Genomic DNA, 12,427 nt, shown 5'->3' with positions numbered 1-12,427 from the left:
ATCCCTGTGATCCTGCCTATGTCCTTGTATGAGTTACTGTTTTGTCGCTGTGATAGACACCATGACCAGAAGCAGCTTATAGAAGAGTCTATTTTGCCTTATAGTTCCAGACAGAGGGTCCACGAAGGCAGAGACAGCATGGCAGCAGGTGGGAGGTAGCCAAGAAGCTGAGACTTGGTCTCTTCAACCACGTGCAGAAATCCGAGTGCAAGCGGGACAAAACTACACTTTCCAACTCTGCCCCCAGGGAGGCGCACCCTCCAGCAAGGTTGCTCCTCCTAACGGTTCCATAACATCCTGACCAGCACCATCAGTGCGTAGTGATATATCATTCATATTTTAATAAATAAAACCCTGTCTCAGAAAAAAAAAACATACTCACACTTTTTTGGGGGGGGTGTTCAACCTGAAGATCAGAAAAGCAAAGCACTTGCTCTTACCTCCACCTCAGACCAAAATGGTGAAGCTGTCTCCACAAATTCTCAGAATGAGACTGAGCTGAGACCTGTCTCCTCCCATTTTATATTCCTCTCTAGGGCTGGGATTAAAGGCGTGTACCACTACTACCTGTTTCTATGGCAACTAGTGTGGCTACTGGGATTAAAGGTGTGTGTCACCACTGCCTGGTCTGTGTGGCTGACCAGTGTGGGTGTACTCGCTGATCTTCAGGCAAACTTCATTTATTAAAATACAAATGAAATATCACTAAAGTCAGTGGCAACTGAATATCCAAGTATATGCACCTAATAGGGACATATCCATTCAAATTATTACAGTCCTTTCTTCAAAACGGAGTTCAGAGCCAGGCATGTAAGGGGAAACCTGTCATTTTGTCTATTACAGGAACCTAAGTAAGGTAGATTATGAGTTCAAAGCCAGCCTGGGCTACACAGTGAGATACTTTAAAGTATCAAAACCTAGCAGGCTATGTGGCCCCATACCTTTAATTCCAACAGTCACCAGGCTATGGCAAGAGAATTGTCATGAGTTTGAGGCCACCCTGGAATACACAGTTTCATCCCTGCCCAAATGGATTGCAGAGTGAAATCCTGTCTCAAAACAACTCCTGTGAAAAAGAAAATAAAACAGCAATATAATGAAAGTTTACAAAAAATAAATCCGTTCAAAACTAGGCACAGTATAAAACAAGCGGAATTCTAGCACTCGGCAAACAGAGGTAGGAGAATTGTGAGTTCTAGGCCAGTCTGGGTTACATACTGAATGGCATTCTAGGAAACCCTGTTAACAAAACCCAAACAACCTAAGCCTAATTCAAGACTCATTACCTCAGAGTCCCTACTCATTACTAGCCCCATGGCCGCCCTGTTGGTAGGAGATGCCACTCTGTCATGCTGTGCTTGGCTTTGCTCTGTAGCCCTAGACATTCATGGGTGCAGGTATGTTTTCTTCTTAAGTTCCTCCTGGGTGACTAGCACACCGCACTTCTTTATGATTCTTCTGAGGTTCTTAGTGCTGGGAGGTGCACACTGGCAACCAGAAGTTAGGAAGGCAGAACATCTTGTTTCACCTCTAAGGAAATAAAAATAGCTCTAAGTTCATTTTAGAAACAGAACTAGAATTTTAAGGAGTTGTTCTGAAACTACAGGAAAATGAGACATATTCTTGATTTTATTGAAAAAAAAAACCACAATTCAGTGAGGCTGGAGAGATGGCTCAACTAGTAAGAGCACATACTGATCTAGAAGAGGACCTGAATCTGGTTCCCAGCAACCATGGCCAGCAGCATACAACCACCTGGAAGTCCAGATCCGAGGGATCTGGGCCTCTACAGCACCCGTGCTCACACACACACCCCCTCACTCCATCACACAAATAACTAAGAGTAACTCTTAAAAAACAAGCCAAATCAAAACAACAATGTCCCCCTCAGCTCAAAGAATATCTCTGTGCCAAGTAGCATTTATGTGACATTTGCGGAAGACTGCACGGAAGAAACACTAAGATGAGAACAATCTGAGGCTAGATGGTAACTCTTGTCAAAAACACACTTATAGAATTCAACATTTTCTGAAAGTTTGTTTTGTTGCTTTAAAGAAAATAACAATAAACAAACATGGATTATTGACTGAATGCAGTATTTGCCTTTCCGCAAATACTAACAGATCAGGTAACACATGTCAGCTTCATTCTCAGTAAAACAGACTGCTACAGACGTGGGAAAAATGAGTTATTTTGTAAATTTAAATACGACAAAGGTCTGAGAACTTAAACATAGTTTTATAACTTAGATTAGAAATAAATAACTGATTTTTTCCCTTTTAAAAAATTAAAGAAAAAATTTCAGAGTTATTTCTGTATGTGGGTGTTTTTCTGCATGTATGAATGTGCACCATGTGTGTGTCTGGTGCTTGTGGAGTTCAGAAGAGGGTGTTAGATCCCCTGGGGCTGGAGTTACAGATGGTTGTGAACCATCGTGCAGGTAGGTGCAGGGAATTGAACTCGGGTCCTCTGCGAAGCAAAAGTGTTCTTAACTGCTGAGCCAACTCTCCAGTCACATTTTTTTTCCTTTAGAAAATAAGTTTAATATGGAAAAATACTTTCTTTTTTTTTTCTTTTCTTTTTTTTTTTTTTTTTTTTTTTTGGTTTTTCGAGACAGGGTTTCTCTGTGGTTTTGGAGCCTGTCCTGGAACTAGCTCTTGTAGACCAGGCTGGTCTCGAACTCACAGAGATCCGCCTGCCTCTGCCTCCCGAGTGCTGGGATTAAAGGCATGTGCCACCACCGCCCGGCTGGAAAAATACTTTCAAAATTCTGAAAACCTTCATGTATATGGCAGGGAAGGAACAGAAAACATACGTGAATTCATGTCAGAAATACATTTATTTATTTACTTATTGTTTCCTAAGATAAGATTTTACTATGCACAAGAACAACTTAAACTTACCTACATAGCTAAGGCTGATCTTGAACTCATGATCTTCCTGCCTTAGCCTCCCAAGGGCTATGACTGCAGTGGGCACCAGCACATCGTGTTAACATATTAATGTGTTTAAAATACATGATTGGTACTATTTGGAAAGTACAGCTATATGAATTTTACATGGAATCCTCATTTGATTACATTAAAACAAACAAAAAACAAACAAGCAAAAGTTTCTCCAATGGGTGATTAGCCTAAAAGATTTTTATTTTATGCCAATTAGGGCATCTTGTGAGAATAACAGAAAATGATTGAATAATTTATTTTCAGGGTCGGCTTATAAAAGAAGTTAAAAAGGCAGATAATCAAGGCTGCTGGAACTGTGCATGACGTCAGTCAGGAATGTCAGTGCATCCTTAAGAAGTCATGGGGAAAACTGCCTTCTTGAAATAGAAGCTTCTAGGCTTGGGGTGCTTGAGTTTTCAATAAAGAATAAGGGTTCCGGGGCTGGAGAGATGGCTCAGAGGGTAAGAGCACTGGCTGCTCTTCCAAAGGTCCTGAGTTCAATTCCCAGTAACCACATGGTAGCTCACAGCCATCTGTAATGAGACCTGGTGCCCTCTTCTGGCCGGCAGTACATTGTATGCTTAATAAATAAATCTTAAAAAAAAAGAATTAGGGTTCCAAGGATGAGCATTGCAGTGTACACCTGAAATCTCAGGTGTCTGGGAGTCTAGGCAGGAAGATCATGAATGAGGGCAGCCTGCACTTCATAGCAAGATCATTTGAAAAAAAAAAACACCAAAAACTTTTCATTTAGGATTTTTGCTAAGGCCTAACCTACATGGTGGTTTGTGCTCTCAGAAGCTCACAAAGGTCTAAGTTTAAGGAGGTCTATATGGGGAAGCCACAGGTCACAGTTAGAGAAACTTGGATTACTTCACCTGGACTCTGGGGACTGGGCTTGTGACATGGTCTCTGCTCTGCTACTTCAGCTGCAAGATGCCATATCCTGTGCATCTGATTGCCACTAGGCTTCCGTACAGTCTGGTGGAGCGCCATGTGACAGAGCAGTGTCACAAAAGCTTCTCAAGGCACAGGTATTCACAGGGAAAATTTGGGGTTCTGATGTGATGTATGGCCTCGTGGTCACATCTCCAAGAGCAGCAGGCAGAAGGACCCTCTCATTCCTCCCAATGTGCACAGCTAGGAGGGCATAGTCACTTGCGACTGCTGCACGCCGTCCATTCAGCTCTACAGAGTTGGTTTCTTAGATTCCAGTTTTCTGGGCTTGAAGAACTTCTTTAGTTCCCGTAACTCCTGGGGCTGCAAACTTTGGTCCACCCCTGGGGTCAGTTTGTAGGTCAGTGGGGACAGGATGTAACCATTTTGATAAAGAAAAATTCTTTTGCAGAACTCAAACATGCTAAACATAACTCCAAAATATGGAACGACCTGTTGAACAGAAAATGAAAATTGTGTTAAATTCTTTTTTCAAAAAGACTTACTTTTATTCACCTATCTGTGTGTGTGTGGCTCGGCACCCATGGGGGCCAGAAGAGGGTACTGGGTCACTAGGACATGGAGTTATATGTGGTGTGAGCATCTCAACATGGGTGTGGGGAACTGAGCTCAGGTTCTCTGGAAGATCAGCAAACACTCTTCCTCACTGAGCTATCCCTCCAGCCTACATGTTAAAACAACTTTTTGAAATTACAAAATGAATTTTAATTTAATTTATTGTTTGGTTTTTGGACACAGGGTTTCCCTGTGTAGCCCTGGCTGTCATGGAGTCCTGGAACTTGCTCTGTAGACCAGACTGGCCTTGAACTCATAGAGATCCACCTGCCTCTGTCTCTGAGTGCTGGGATCAAAGGCGTGCGCCACCACTGCCTGGCTAATTTTTATTTTTTTATTGGTGTGCACTAGGAAGTATGGGGAGTAAGAAATGACTCTATTCAGTCATTTCCCTTTAGCCAATTTCAGTGTCTCAAGGTTTAATTAACAGAACAGGGAAGCTGTCCTGAGCTGAACCCAACCCTTTGGAGCCATGAAGTAAGTTATTAAGAAAAGGTGTTTCTGCGGTGGAGCTGCACCAGGGTCAGCTAAGATAATAGCTGTGGACAGCACTACATGGTGATTCTTTTTGGAATCAAAGAACGTAGAAAGAGGAAATCTGGTACAGTGCGGGAGGGGAAGAAGGATGGCAGAGCCCCTTAAGGGCATGCCCTGGGCTAGCACTGGGTCTACATGAATATGCATGTCGTTGATTAGCACTGTTCATCACTATATGCTGGGCTTGACTGCATATTTACATGTGAGCTAGCTAGTTCAGAGTTCTTGTTCTTAATTCTGGTGACAGAAGTCTATGGAAATATAATTCATTTGTGGATTGTATTTGTATTTCTGCAAACAATTTTAGATGGGGACTGTATTCTCCTTAGGGGTCCATGTGTCCGACTGTTGGAAAATTCTAGATCAGACTAAATGCTCAGCTCTTCTAGGATTGGGTGTTAGATTCTCCCCCATTGTATCCATCAGGGTCGATGGGCTGTGTCCATTAGTGGTAGATGGGGTGTTTTCATGTGAATCCTACTAGCATGATAAGGAAGGGAAAGAAGCGGAAGAAGCAGAGAAGCAGGAGACAGGCCACCCTCCTCACCTTCAGTAAGTTAGCTGTCAGTCCGCTCCAGAGGCCCAGGACCCCTTGGGTCTTCACTATCTGCTGGAAGCAGTCCACTGCTCCTGAGAAATGGACATCTACTCCTCCATGATGGGGAAGATAAGGACTCTGAGCCTGGCAGGAAAAGAAAGGTATTAGGGAGTGGTTGAAGTACTCGAAATTTAATATCTGACACAAAATGAGCAGGGTCTCGGGTATGGATCTGTGTCTAGATGGTGGCAAAAAATAGTAACTTCAGAGTTCATCTTCTTCCATGGTCTTAGAATGATGTTGGTGGGTCTTATGTCAATGTGTTATTTTATTGGTTAATAAAGAAACTGCCTTGGCCTTTGATAGGACAGAAAATTAGATAGGCAGAGTAGACAGAAGAGAATGCTGGGAAGAAGGGAAGTGAGACACAGACGCTATAGCTCTCCTCTCTAAGATGGACGCAGGTTAAGATCCTTCCTGGTAAGACATCACCTCGTGGTGCTTCACAGATTATTAGAAATGGGTGAATCTAGATGTGAGAATTAGCCAGTAAGAGGCTAGAGCTAATGGGTCAAGCAGTGTTTAAATGAATACAGTTTCCATGTAATTATTTTGGGTAAGCTAGCTGGGAGCCAGGCAGCGGGAAGCGGCCCGCCACTCCTATTTCTACATTAGAAGGAAAAAAAAAACATTTTTTTGAGATAAGGTTCTCTGTGTAGCCCTGGCTGTCTGCTGTCCTGGAACTTGTTCTGTAGACCAAGCTGGTCTCGAACTCACAGAGATCTGCCTGCCTCTGCCTCCCAAGTGCTGGGGTTAAAGCCACCACCACCTGGCTAGAATAAAAGTTTTTTGAAACAAAGCCTTTCTTATGTAACCCAGTTTGGCTGGGAGTCACCACACTTCTGTTTCAGCCTCTTAAATGCTGAGATCACAGGTATGAGCCACCATGCCTAATTTAGAACAAATAATTGATTTGCTATAGAACCATGATGCCTTGCTCACATATTTGTGGTGTATTTTGCTTAAAAGAAAGCAGGTATTTTGGATAGACTCAATTTTATACCTGCATTCCATCCCAGCCTATGTCCAATGGACCTGTTACATACTTCTATGCCTCTAACCTTTTTGAGATTTATTTATATTTATTTTACCTATATGGGAGATTTGCCTGCATGTATGTCTGCGTACCATGTACATGTGAGGGCATCAGACCCTCTTAGAACTGGAGTTATAGATGGTTGCTAGCTGCAAAGTGAGTACTAGGAATTGAACCTGGGTCCTCGGGAAGAGCAGTCAGTGCTCTTAACCACTGAGCCATCTCCCCAGCCCCAGACTGTAATCTTCTTTTGGTGTCGTCTTGACTCCTTATCTAAACTGATTCCTCTTCTGGGAAGCCACCAAGTAGGGGCTTTTTCCCACAGCACAAACGTCACAGGGTTGAGAACAGGGGGACTGTGGCATTCTTCCGGTTGTCTATTGCTGTCCGCTTCACTCTCATGACAAAAGTGCCCATCTGGGGCCCAGGCTACTCTACATCCTTTTCCTGCTGTCATCTCTGGACCTCCTGGCCATCCTTCTACTTTTACTAGAGACTGGCACCTGGTGGTCAGGTTTAGCCCAGCCTCACCATCATCTTAGGTAACTTTAAGAAGAAAAGGGAAAAAGAAGATGTTGAGTGGGGAAGGGGAGAGATGCTGTGGGGATGGTCCAGGGAGAGTTGGAAGGAGGGAGGGAGGGGTGGATGTGACCACTATACTTGTATATGTGTATAAACTTTTCAAAGAATAAGAGAATGCAAAAAGGACAGTCTATGCCAATTTCAGTCTGGCCCTCATTCTCAGTTTGGTCATCTTTTCTTCGGGCACTCCATGAATTGCATCCCCCCCCCCCCCCCCCGAACTACTCATAAAATTCTGTCCTCATCAAAATTGCTCAATTCCTGAAAGGAACGCTCTTGTCTCTTTAATCATGGTACTTGTGAGGCTGAGGCAAGCTTCCCCCACAGGTGGATATACCCAGCCCCATGTACATAATTTAAATGAAAACAAATCTATAGAAAAAAATAAAGAACAGGCTGGAGGCTGGAGAGATAGCTCAGTGGTTGAGAGCACTTGCTGCTCTTGCAGAGGGCTAAGTTCAGTTCCCAGAACCTTACATCGGGTAGCTCAGAACTGCCTGTAACTCCAGCTCCAGGGAAATCTAATATCTTCTTCTGATCTCCGTAGGCATCCACACTCATGGGTACATAGCCACACGCAGACATACACACACGCATAGAATTAAATAGAAATCCTAAAGCTATCACTGAATACAACAGCATGTATAACTCCAGAGGCACGACACAGAGTGCACTATTTTCAGAAGATAACACCACAGGGATAGAGAATGTTGAAGGAGCTGTGGGCTATGTTCCTGCCATCCAACTCCCGACTGCCTGGCTAGCTTATGCCCCGAAATAACAACACACAAACTGTATTCATTTAAACACTGCCTGGCCCATTTGCTCTGGCTTCTTACTGGCTAATTCTTACATCTTAATTTCCCATTTCTATTAATGTGTGTAGCATCCCACGGGGAAGATTCTAGCCTACATCCAGCCTGGGTTGGAGTTTCATCGTGTCTGCCGGGGAGAGGGGAGCATGGCATCTGAACTCACTTCCTCTCCCAGCATTCTGTTCTGTTTACTCCACCCACCTAAGGGCTGGCCTATCAAATGGGCCAAGGCACTTTCTTTATTAGCCAATGATCTTCCTCCATCAGGAGAACACACGGAATCTTACCATCTTAGGGGTGCTCCTGGAGGCCTTGACTGTAAAGGGAGTGCACGAGAATTTGGGGATTGACTGAACAGTTCTATGTCTTCATTGTGGTGGCAGTCACACAAATCTTTACATCCATCCAAAACTCCGAGAACGCCACACCAAAATAAGCTAATTTGACTGTTTGGGAATAAGGGAGGGGGCAACGCTCTGAAAGGTCAAGTTAGGATTGGAGGAAGAAATTGTGTTTCCCGTGGATGGGACTTGAATGTATTCATCTGTTAAGGAGGAAAGATGCCCAAGAGGAACGTGAGGTGTGACGCCCAGGGCACCACCAGGAAGGAGGGAATAGCACGTAAAGAAGCAAAAGGTTGAGTTTCTTTATCACTCCACTTTCCCCATGAAAGAGCAAACCAGGTTATCTGCCTAGGGAGGAGGTGACAGGTGCGCAGGGAGGAGAGCAGTGCCAGGTTATCCGCGTAGAGAGAAGGTGGCGGGTGCGCAGTGAGGAGTCTGGTAAGATTTGGAAAAGCTGTTATGAAGATGTGCCAAGGACACTTGAAGACTAGCGGTGCAGATTTGAGGCTATGAACTTTCTGTGCACCCCCAGCTGCTCTCCCAGGCATCCATCTTGAGCAGTGTGAATCAGAGGGAGTTTGTGGGGTTGAGGATAAGCTCAGGGGACAAGTGGCATGGATTTCAGAATGGGAGTCAGAAAGCCACAAGAATGAAAACCAGGGGCTGGAGAGATGGCTCAGTGGTTAAGAGCATTGCCTGCTCTTCCAAAGGTCCTGAGTTCAATTCCCAGCAACCACATGGTGGCTCACAACCATCTGTAATGAGGTCTGGTGCCCTCTTCTGGTCTGCAGGCATACACACAGACAGAATATTGTATACATAATAAATAAATAAATAAATAAATATTTTTTTAAAAAAAGAATGAAAACCAAGGGGCCTGGAGTTGTGGCTTAGTTGGTAGAGTCCTTGCTTGGCACTCTAACAATGCTGTGGGCTCCATCTCCGGCACCACATGAACTGGGCATGGGGATACACATCCATAATTCCAGCACTGGGGAGCTGAAGGTAGCAATGTCAAAACTTTAAGGTCATTCCCAGCTAATATCAAGTTCAAAGACCCTGTCAAAGAAAAGAATGATAAGGGGATAGAGATAAGTACAGTCAGTAAGATGCCTGTTGTACAAAGTCTGGTTTCAGTTCCCAGCACCCATAGAAAACGATGGGTGTGGTGATGCATGTTCTTCTAGCACAGCCTACTTGCCTAGTGCAAAGTCCCAGAGAGACTCTCACAGAAAACAAGGTGGATGGCTTCAGAGGAGCAACACCCAACATTGACCTCTGGCCTCCACACACATGGGCCAACATGTGACATGTACCAACACAGACAAACTCACAGAGTGGGGGAAGAGGGAGGGAGGAAGAGACACAGAGAACCTGGGAACAAGGAACCTGAAGCCAACAGGATGCTGGTGGCCTGTACATAAAGGAGCAGGCAAGTGAGCAGAGGCATTAACGATCCGAGGGACTGTGATGAACAGGACCATAAGGCATCTTGGTCCTTGATGTGGTCTTATGCTGATTCTTTGGTACCTTTTTTTCCTGTAGTGCTGGGGATTGATTTCAGGACCTTGTATACACTAAGCAAGTCCTCTTCTGGATTCCTTCAGTCCTTTGCTGTGTTTCCGGTAAATAGCCCCTTCCTTGATTTCATTCAGCTTTCCTGTCCCATCCATCTCCTCATCTACATCCTGACTGTGCCTCCCGACAGGGCTTGCTACCTTCATGTCACACACAAAGCACTGGAGCTAGACAGCTTGCAACAGCTCACTAGCCTATGACCTCCAGCAAATGCCTTGATCTGTCTGAGCCCCCCTCTTTCCCCTGTAAAATGGAGTAATAATAACATGTACCTTATAGGATTGTTATTCATATCAAATAATTTAGCACATGCAAAGTGCTTAGAACTGGACTTGATATAGAGCAGGCACTAAATAAGTAACCACCATCATTAAGGTCATTATTACCATTTCTAAACTTGGAGAAGAGACAAGTATGCTGAAGACCAAACCAACCTGCTAGACTGGAATGCTAGATTGCCTTGTTCTTAAATTATATCCTACTAGCAAAGAGAACAGAACGTAGTAGATGGCTAGTCACAAGGGCCTGAACTTAAGGTTTCTTCTACACAGACCCAGGCAACTCTCTAGGCTAAGTAAGATGTAGCCACCGGCTTCAGGTCCCCAGCCCTCAGGGGGAGCACGCTGGATCCTGCACTATAACATCACCTAAAGAGATCAGGAGAACTAGGCCCTGCTGGCCACTAGTGGTATAACCTTGATAAGTCAGTGACATCTTTGGACCTTAATTTCCTCCTGTGGCTACTAAGGAGACTGAAATGAAATGACCCTGAAGACCCTTTCCAGTTTATGTAATCCTTGCAGCAGGACCAACTCCATGTGTCTTCCTGCCATTTTTCTCTGTCTCATCAAGTTTGTCATAGGGATCAGAAGAACTAGCATTTTCTCAGGGAAATCTCAGATACCTAGACTGAGCTTATCAAACGCTTTTTGGTCACCATGTTCTTCAAGGCACTTGGTAAGGATTTGTAATGATCTGTTGTGTATAATTATTTCTTGTGTTCTCTCGGTAGCTCCCTATCCTGCTGGGACTGCAAATACCACATGGCCAGTGACCACATCTTTCTTGACATGGGTCTTTCCCAAAGTCTACCAACATTTCTTTCACACTGTAGGTACTTACTATATATTGGAAAAAAAGGAAAAAAAAAACCCAAACACTTCAAAGCTAAGCATTTGAAAGTTTCTAAACTTTCTAGACCTTTCAGAAGAGGTAGCACTGGCTAAATATTCTTTCCATGAATACTGAAATGGTTAAGCAATACTTACAAAGATACTGCCTTAGTTAGTGTTCTATTGCTGTGAAGAGACACCATGACCCTGGCAACTCTTATAAAGGAAAACATTTAGTTGGGGCTGGCTTACAGTTACAGAGGTTTAGTCCTTTATCATCAAGGTAGGAAGCATGGTGGCACGCGGGCAGACATGGTGCTGGAGAAGGAGCCGAGTTCTACATTTGAATCCACAGGCAGCAGAAAGTGATAATGAGCCACACTAGGCCTAGTTTGACCTTCTGAGACCTCAAAGCCAACTCCCTAGTGACACTCTTCCTCCAACAAAGCCACACCTACTCCAACAAGGCCACACCTGCTAATAGTGTCACTCTCTAAAGCCTATGGGGGCCATTTTCTTTCAAACCACCACATATACTTGCATGATTTTTGATGACAGGGACTCATGTAACCCAAGCTGGTCTTGAGCTCACTACGTAGTTGAGGATGACCTTGAACTTCTGATTCTCCTGTCTCTATTTCGCGAGTGCTGGGATGGAACCTAGGGCTTTGTGCATGTCAAAGACTCTACAAAATGACTATCTATACCCAGCCCACTATGAACCCTTTTGGCCAAAATACTACTATCTTAAGGAATATATCTGCATATATATGGAACAATGTATGTTACAAGGATATTCGCTACTGCGGTGTTAGTAAGAGCAAAAGACTAGAGATAAGTCTGGATGTTCCCCAGTAGGAAATAAGACATCATGCTATAGAATACTATGCCATAATTAAGAATATGTGGCTGCTCCATCTGGATGGAGAGGCTGTCACTCTTAAGACATATTTTTTAGTGAAAAAGAAAGGGTGTAGATCAGTGGTTCTCAACCTCCCTAATGCTGCAACTCTTTCATCCAGTTCCTCATGTTGTGCTGACCCCCAACCATAAAATCATCATCATTACTGCTTCATAAGTGTAATTCTGCTGCTCTTATGAATTGTAATGTAAGCATCTAATATGCAGGATATCTGCTATGCAACCCGTGTAAGGGTTGTTTGGTGGAGAAGACTACGCACAGTATACTGCTGATTCCCTACAACCAAAAAGACCACAAATCTTCACATTAATGCGACTTTTGCATAAATCATCTTTGGAAAGATACAGGTAAGGACACGGGAACTGTGGTGCTGTGTCTGGGAGGGAACTAGATGGGGAGGGCACAGGGTGAGGATACTTGGTTTCCATTGTGTGTTTATGCTTCCT

General features: G+C 44.0%; 1 protein-coding gene, 1 long non-coding RNA gene and 1 other non-coding gene across 3 annotated transcripts in view; 1 reads left to right on the top strand and 2 right to left on the bottom strand.

Moving 5' to 3' along the window:
• Positions 1 to 2,877: 2,877 nt before the first annotated feature.
• Positions 2,878 to 12,427, bottom strand: part of LOC121441649 (solute carrier family 25 member 43) — a 37,218-nt gene continuing 27,668 nt past the window's right edge. Inside the window, exons 4-5 of the mRNA XM_041642858.1 lie at positions 5,542 to 5,676; positions 2,878 to 4,334 (exon numbers count right to left, since the gene is read on the bottom strand). Of these exons, the coding sequence (XP_041498792.1) occupies positions 4,134 to 4,334; positions 5,542 to 5,676 (336 nt within the window). The 3' untranslated portion in view covers positions 2,878 to 4,133. The remainder of the gene's footprint in view (positions 4,335 to 5,541; positions 5,677 to 12,427) is intronic.
• LOC121441712 lies at positions 4,796 to 4,927 on the bottom strand. Its single transcript, XR_005973492.1, has one exon. It is a non-coding gene; the product is annotated as a small nucleolar RNA SNORA36 family (small nucleolar RNA).
• Positions 12,226 to 12,427, top strand: part of LOC121441651 — a 104,125-nt gene continuing 103,923 nt past the window's right edge. Inside the window, exon 1 of the long non-coding RNA XR_005973488.1 lies at positions 12,226 to 12,328. This is a non-coding gene — a long non-coding RNA (uncharacterized LOC121441651). The remainder of the gene's footprint in view (positions 12,329 to 12,427) is intronic.

The sequence above is a fragment of the Microtus oregoni genome, unplaced genomic scaffold (assembly GCF_018167655.1).
Source record: "Microtus oregoni isolate MIOR12 unplaced genomic scaffold, Mior012 000080F_ref0000499, whole genome shotgun sequence".
In the NCBI taxonomy this organism is placed as follows: Eukaryota; Metazoa; Chordata; class Mammalia; order Rodentia; family Cricetidae; genus Microtus; species Microtus oregoni.
This window is presented reverse-complemented; position numbering and strand designations above follow the sequence as displayed.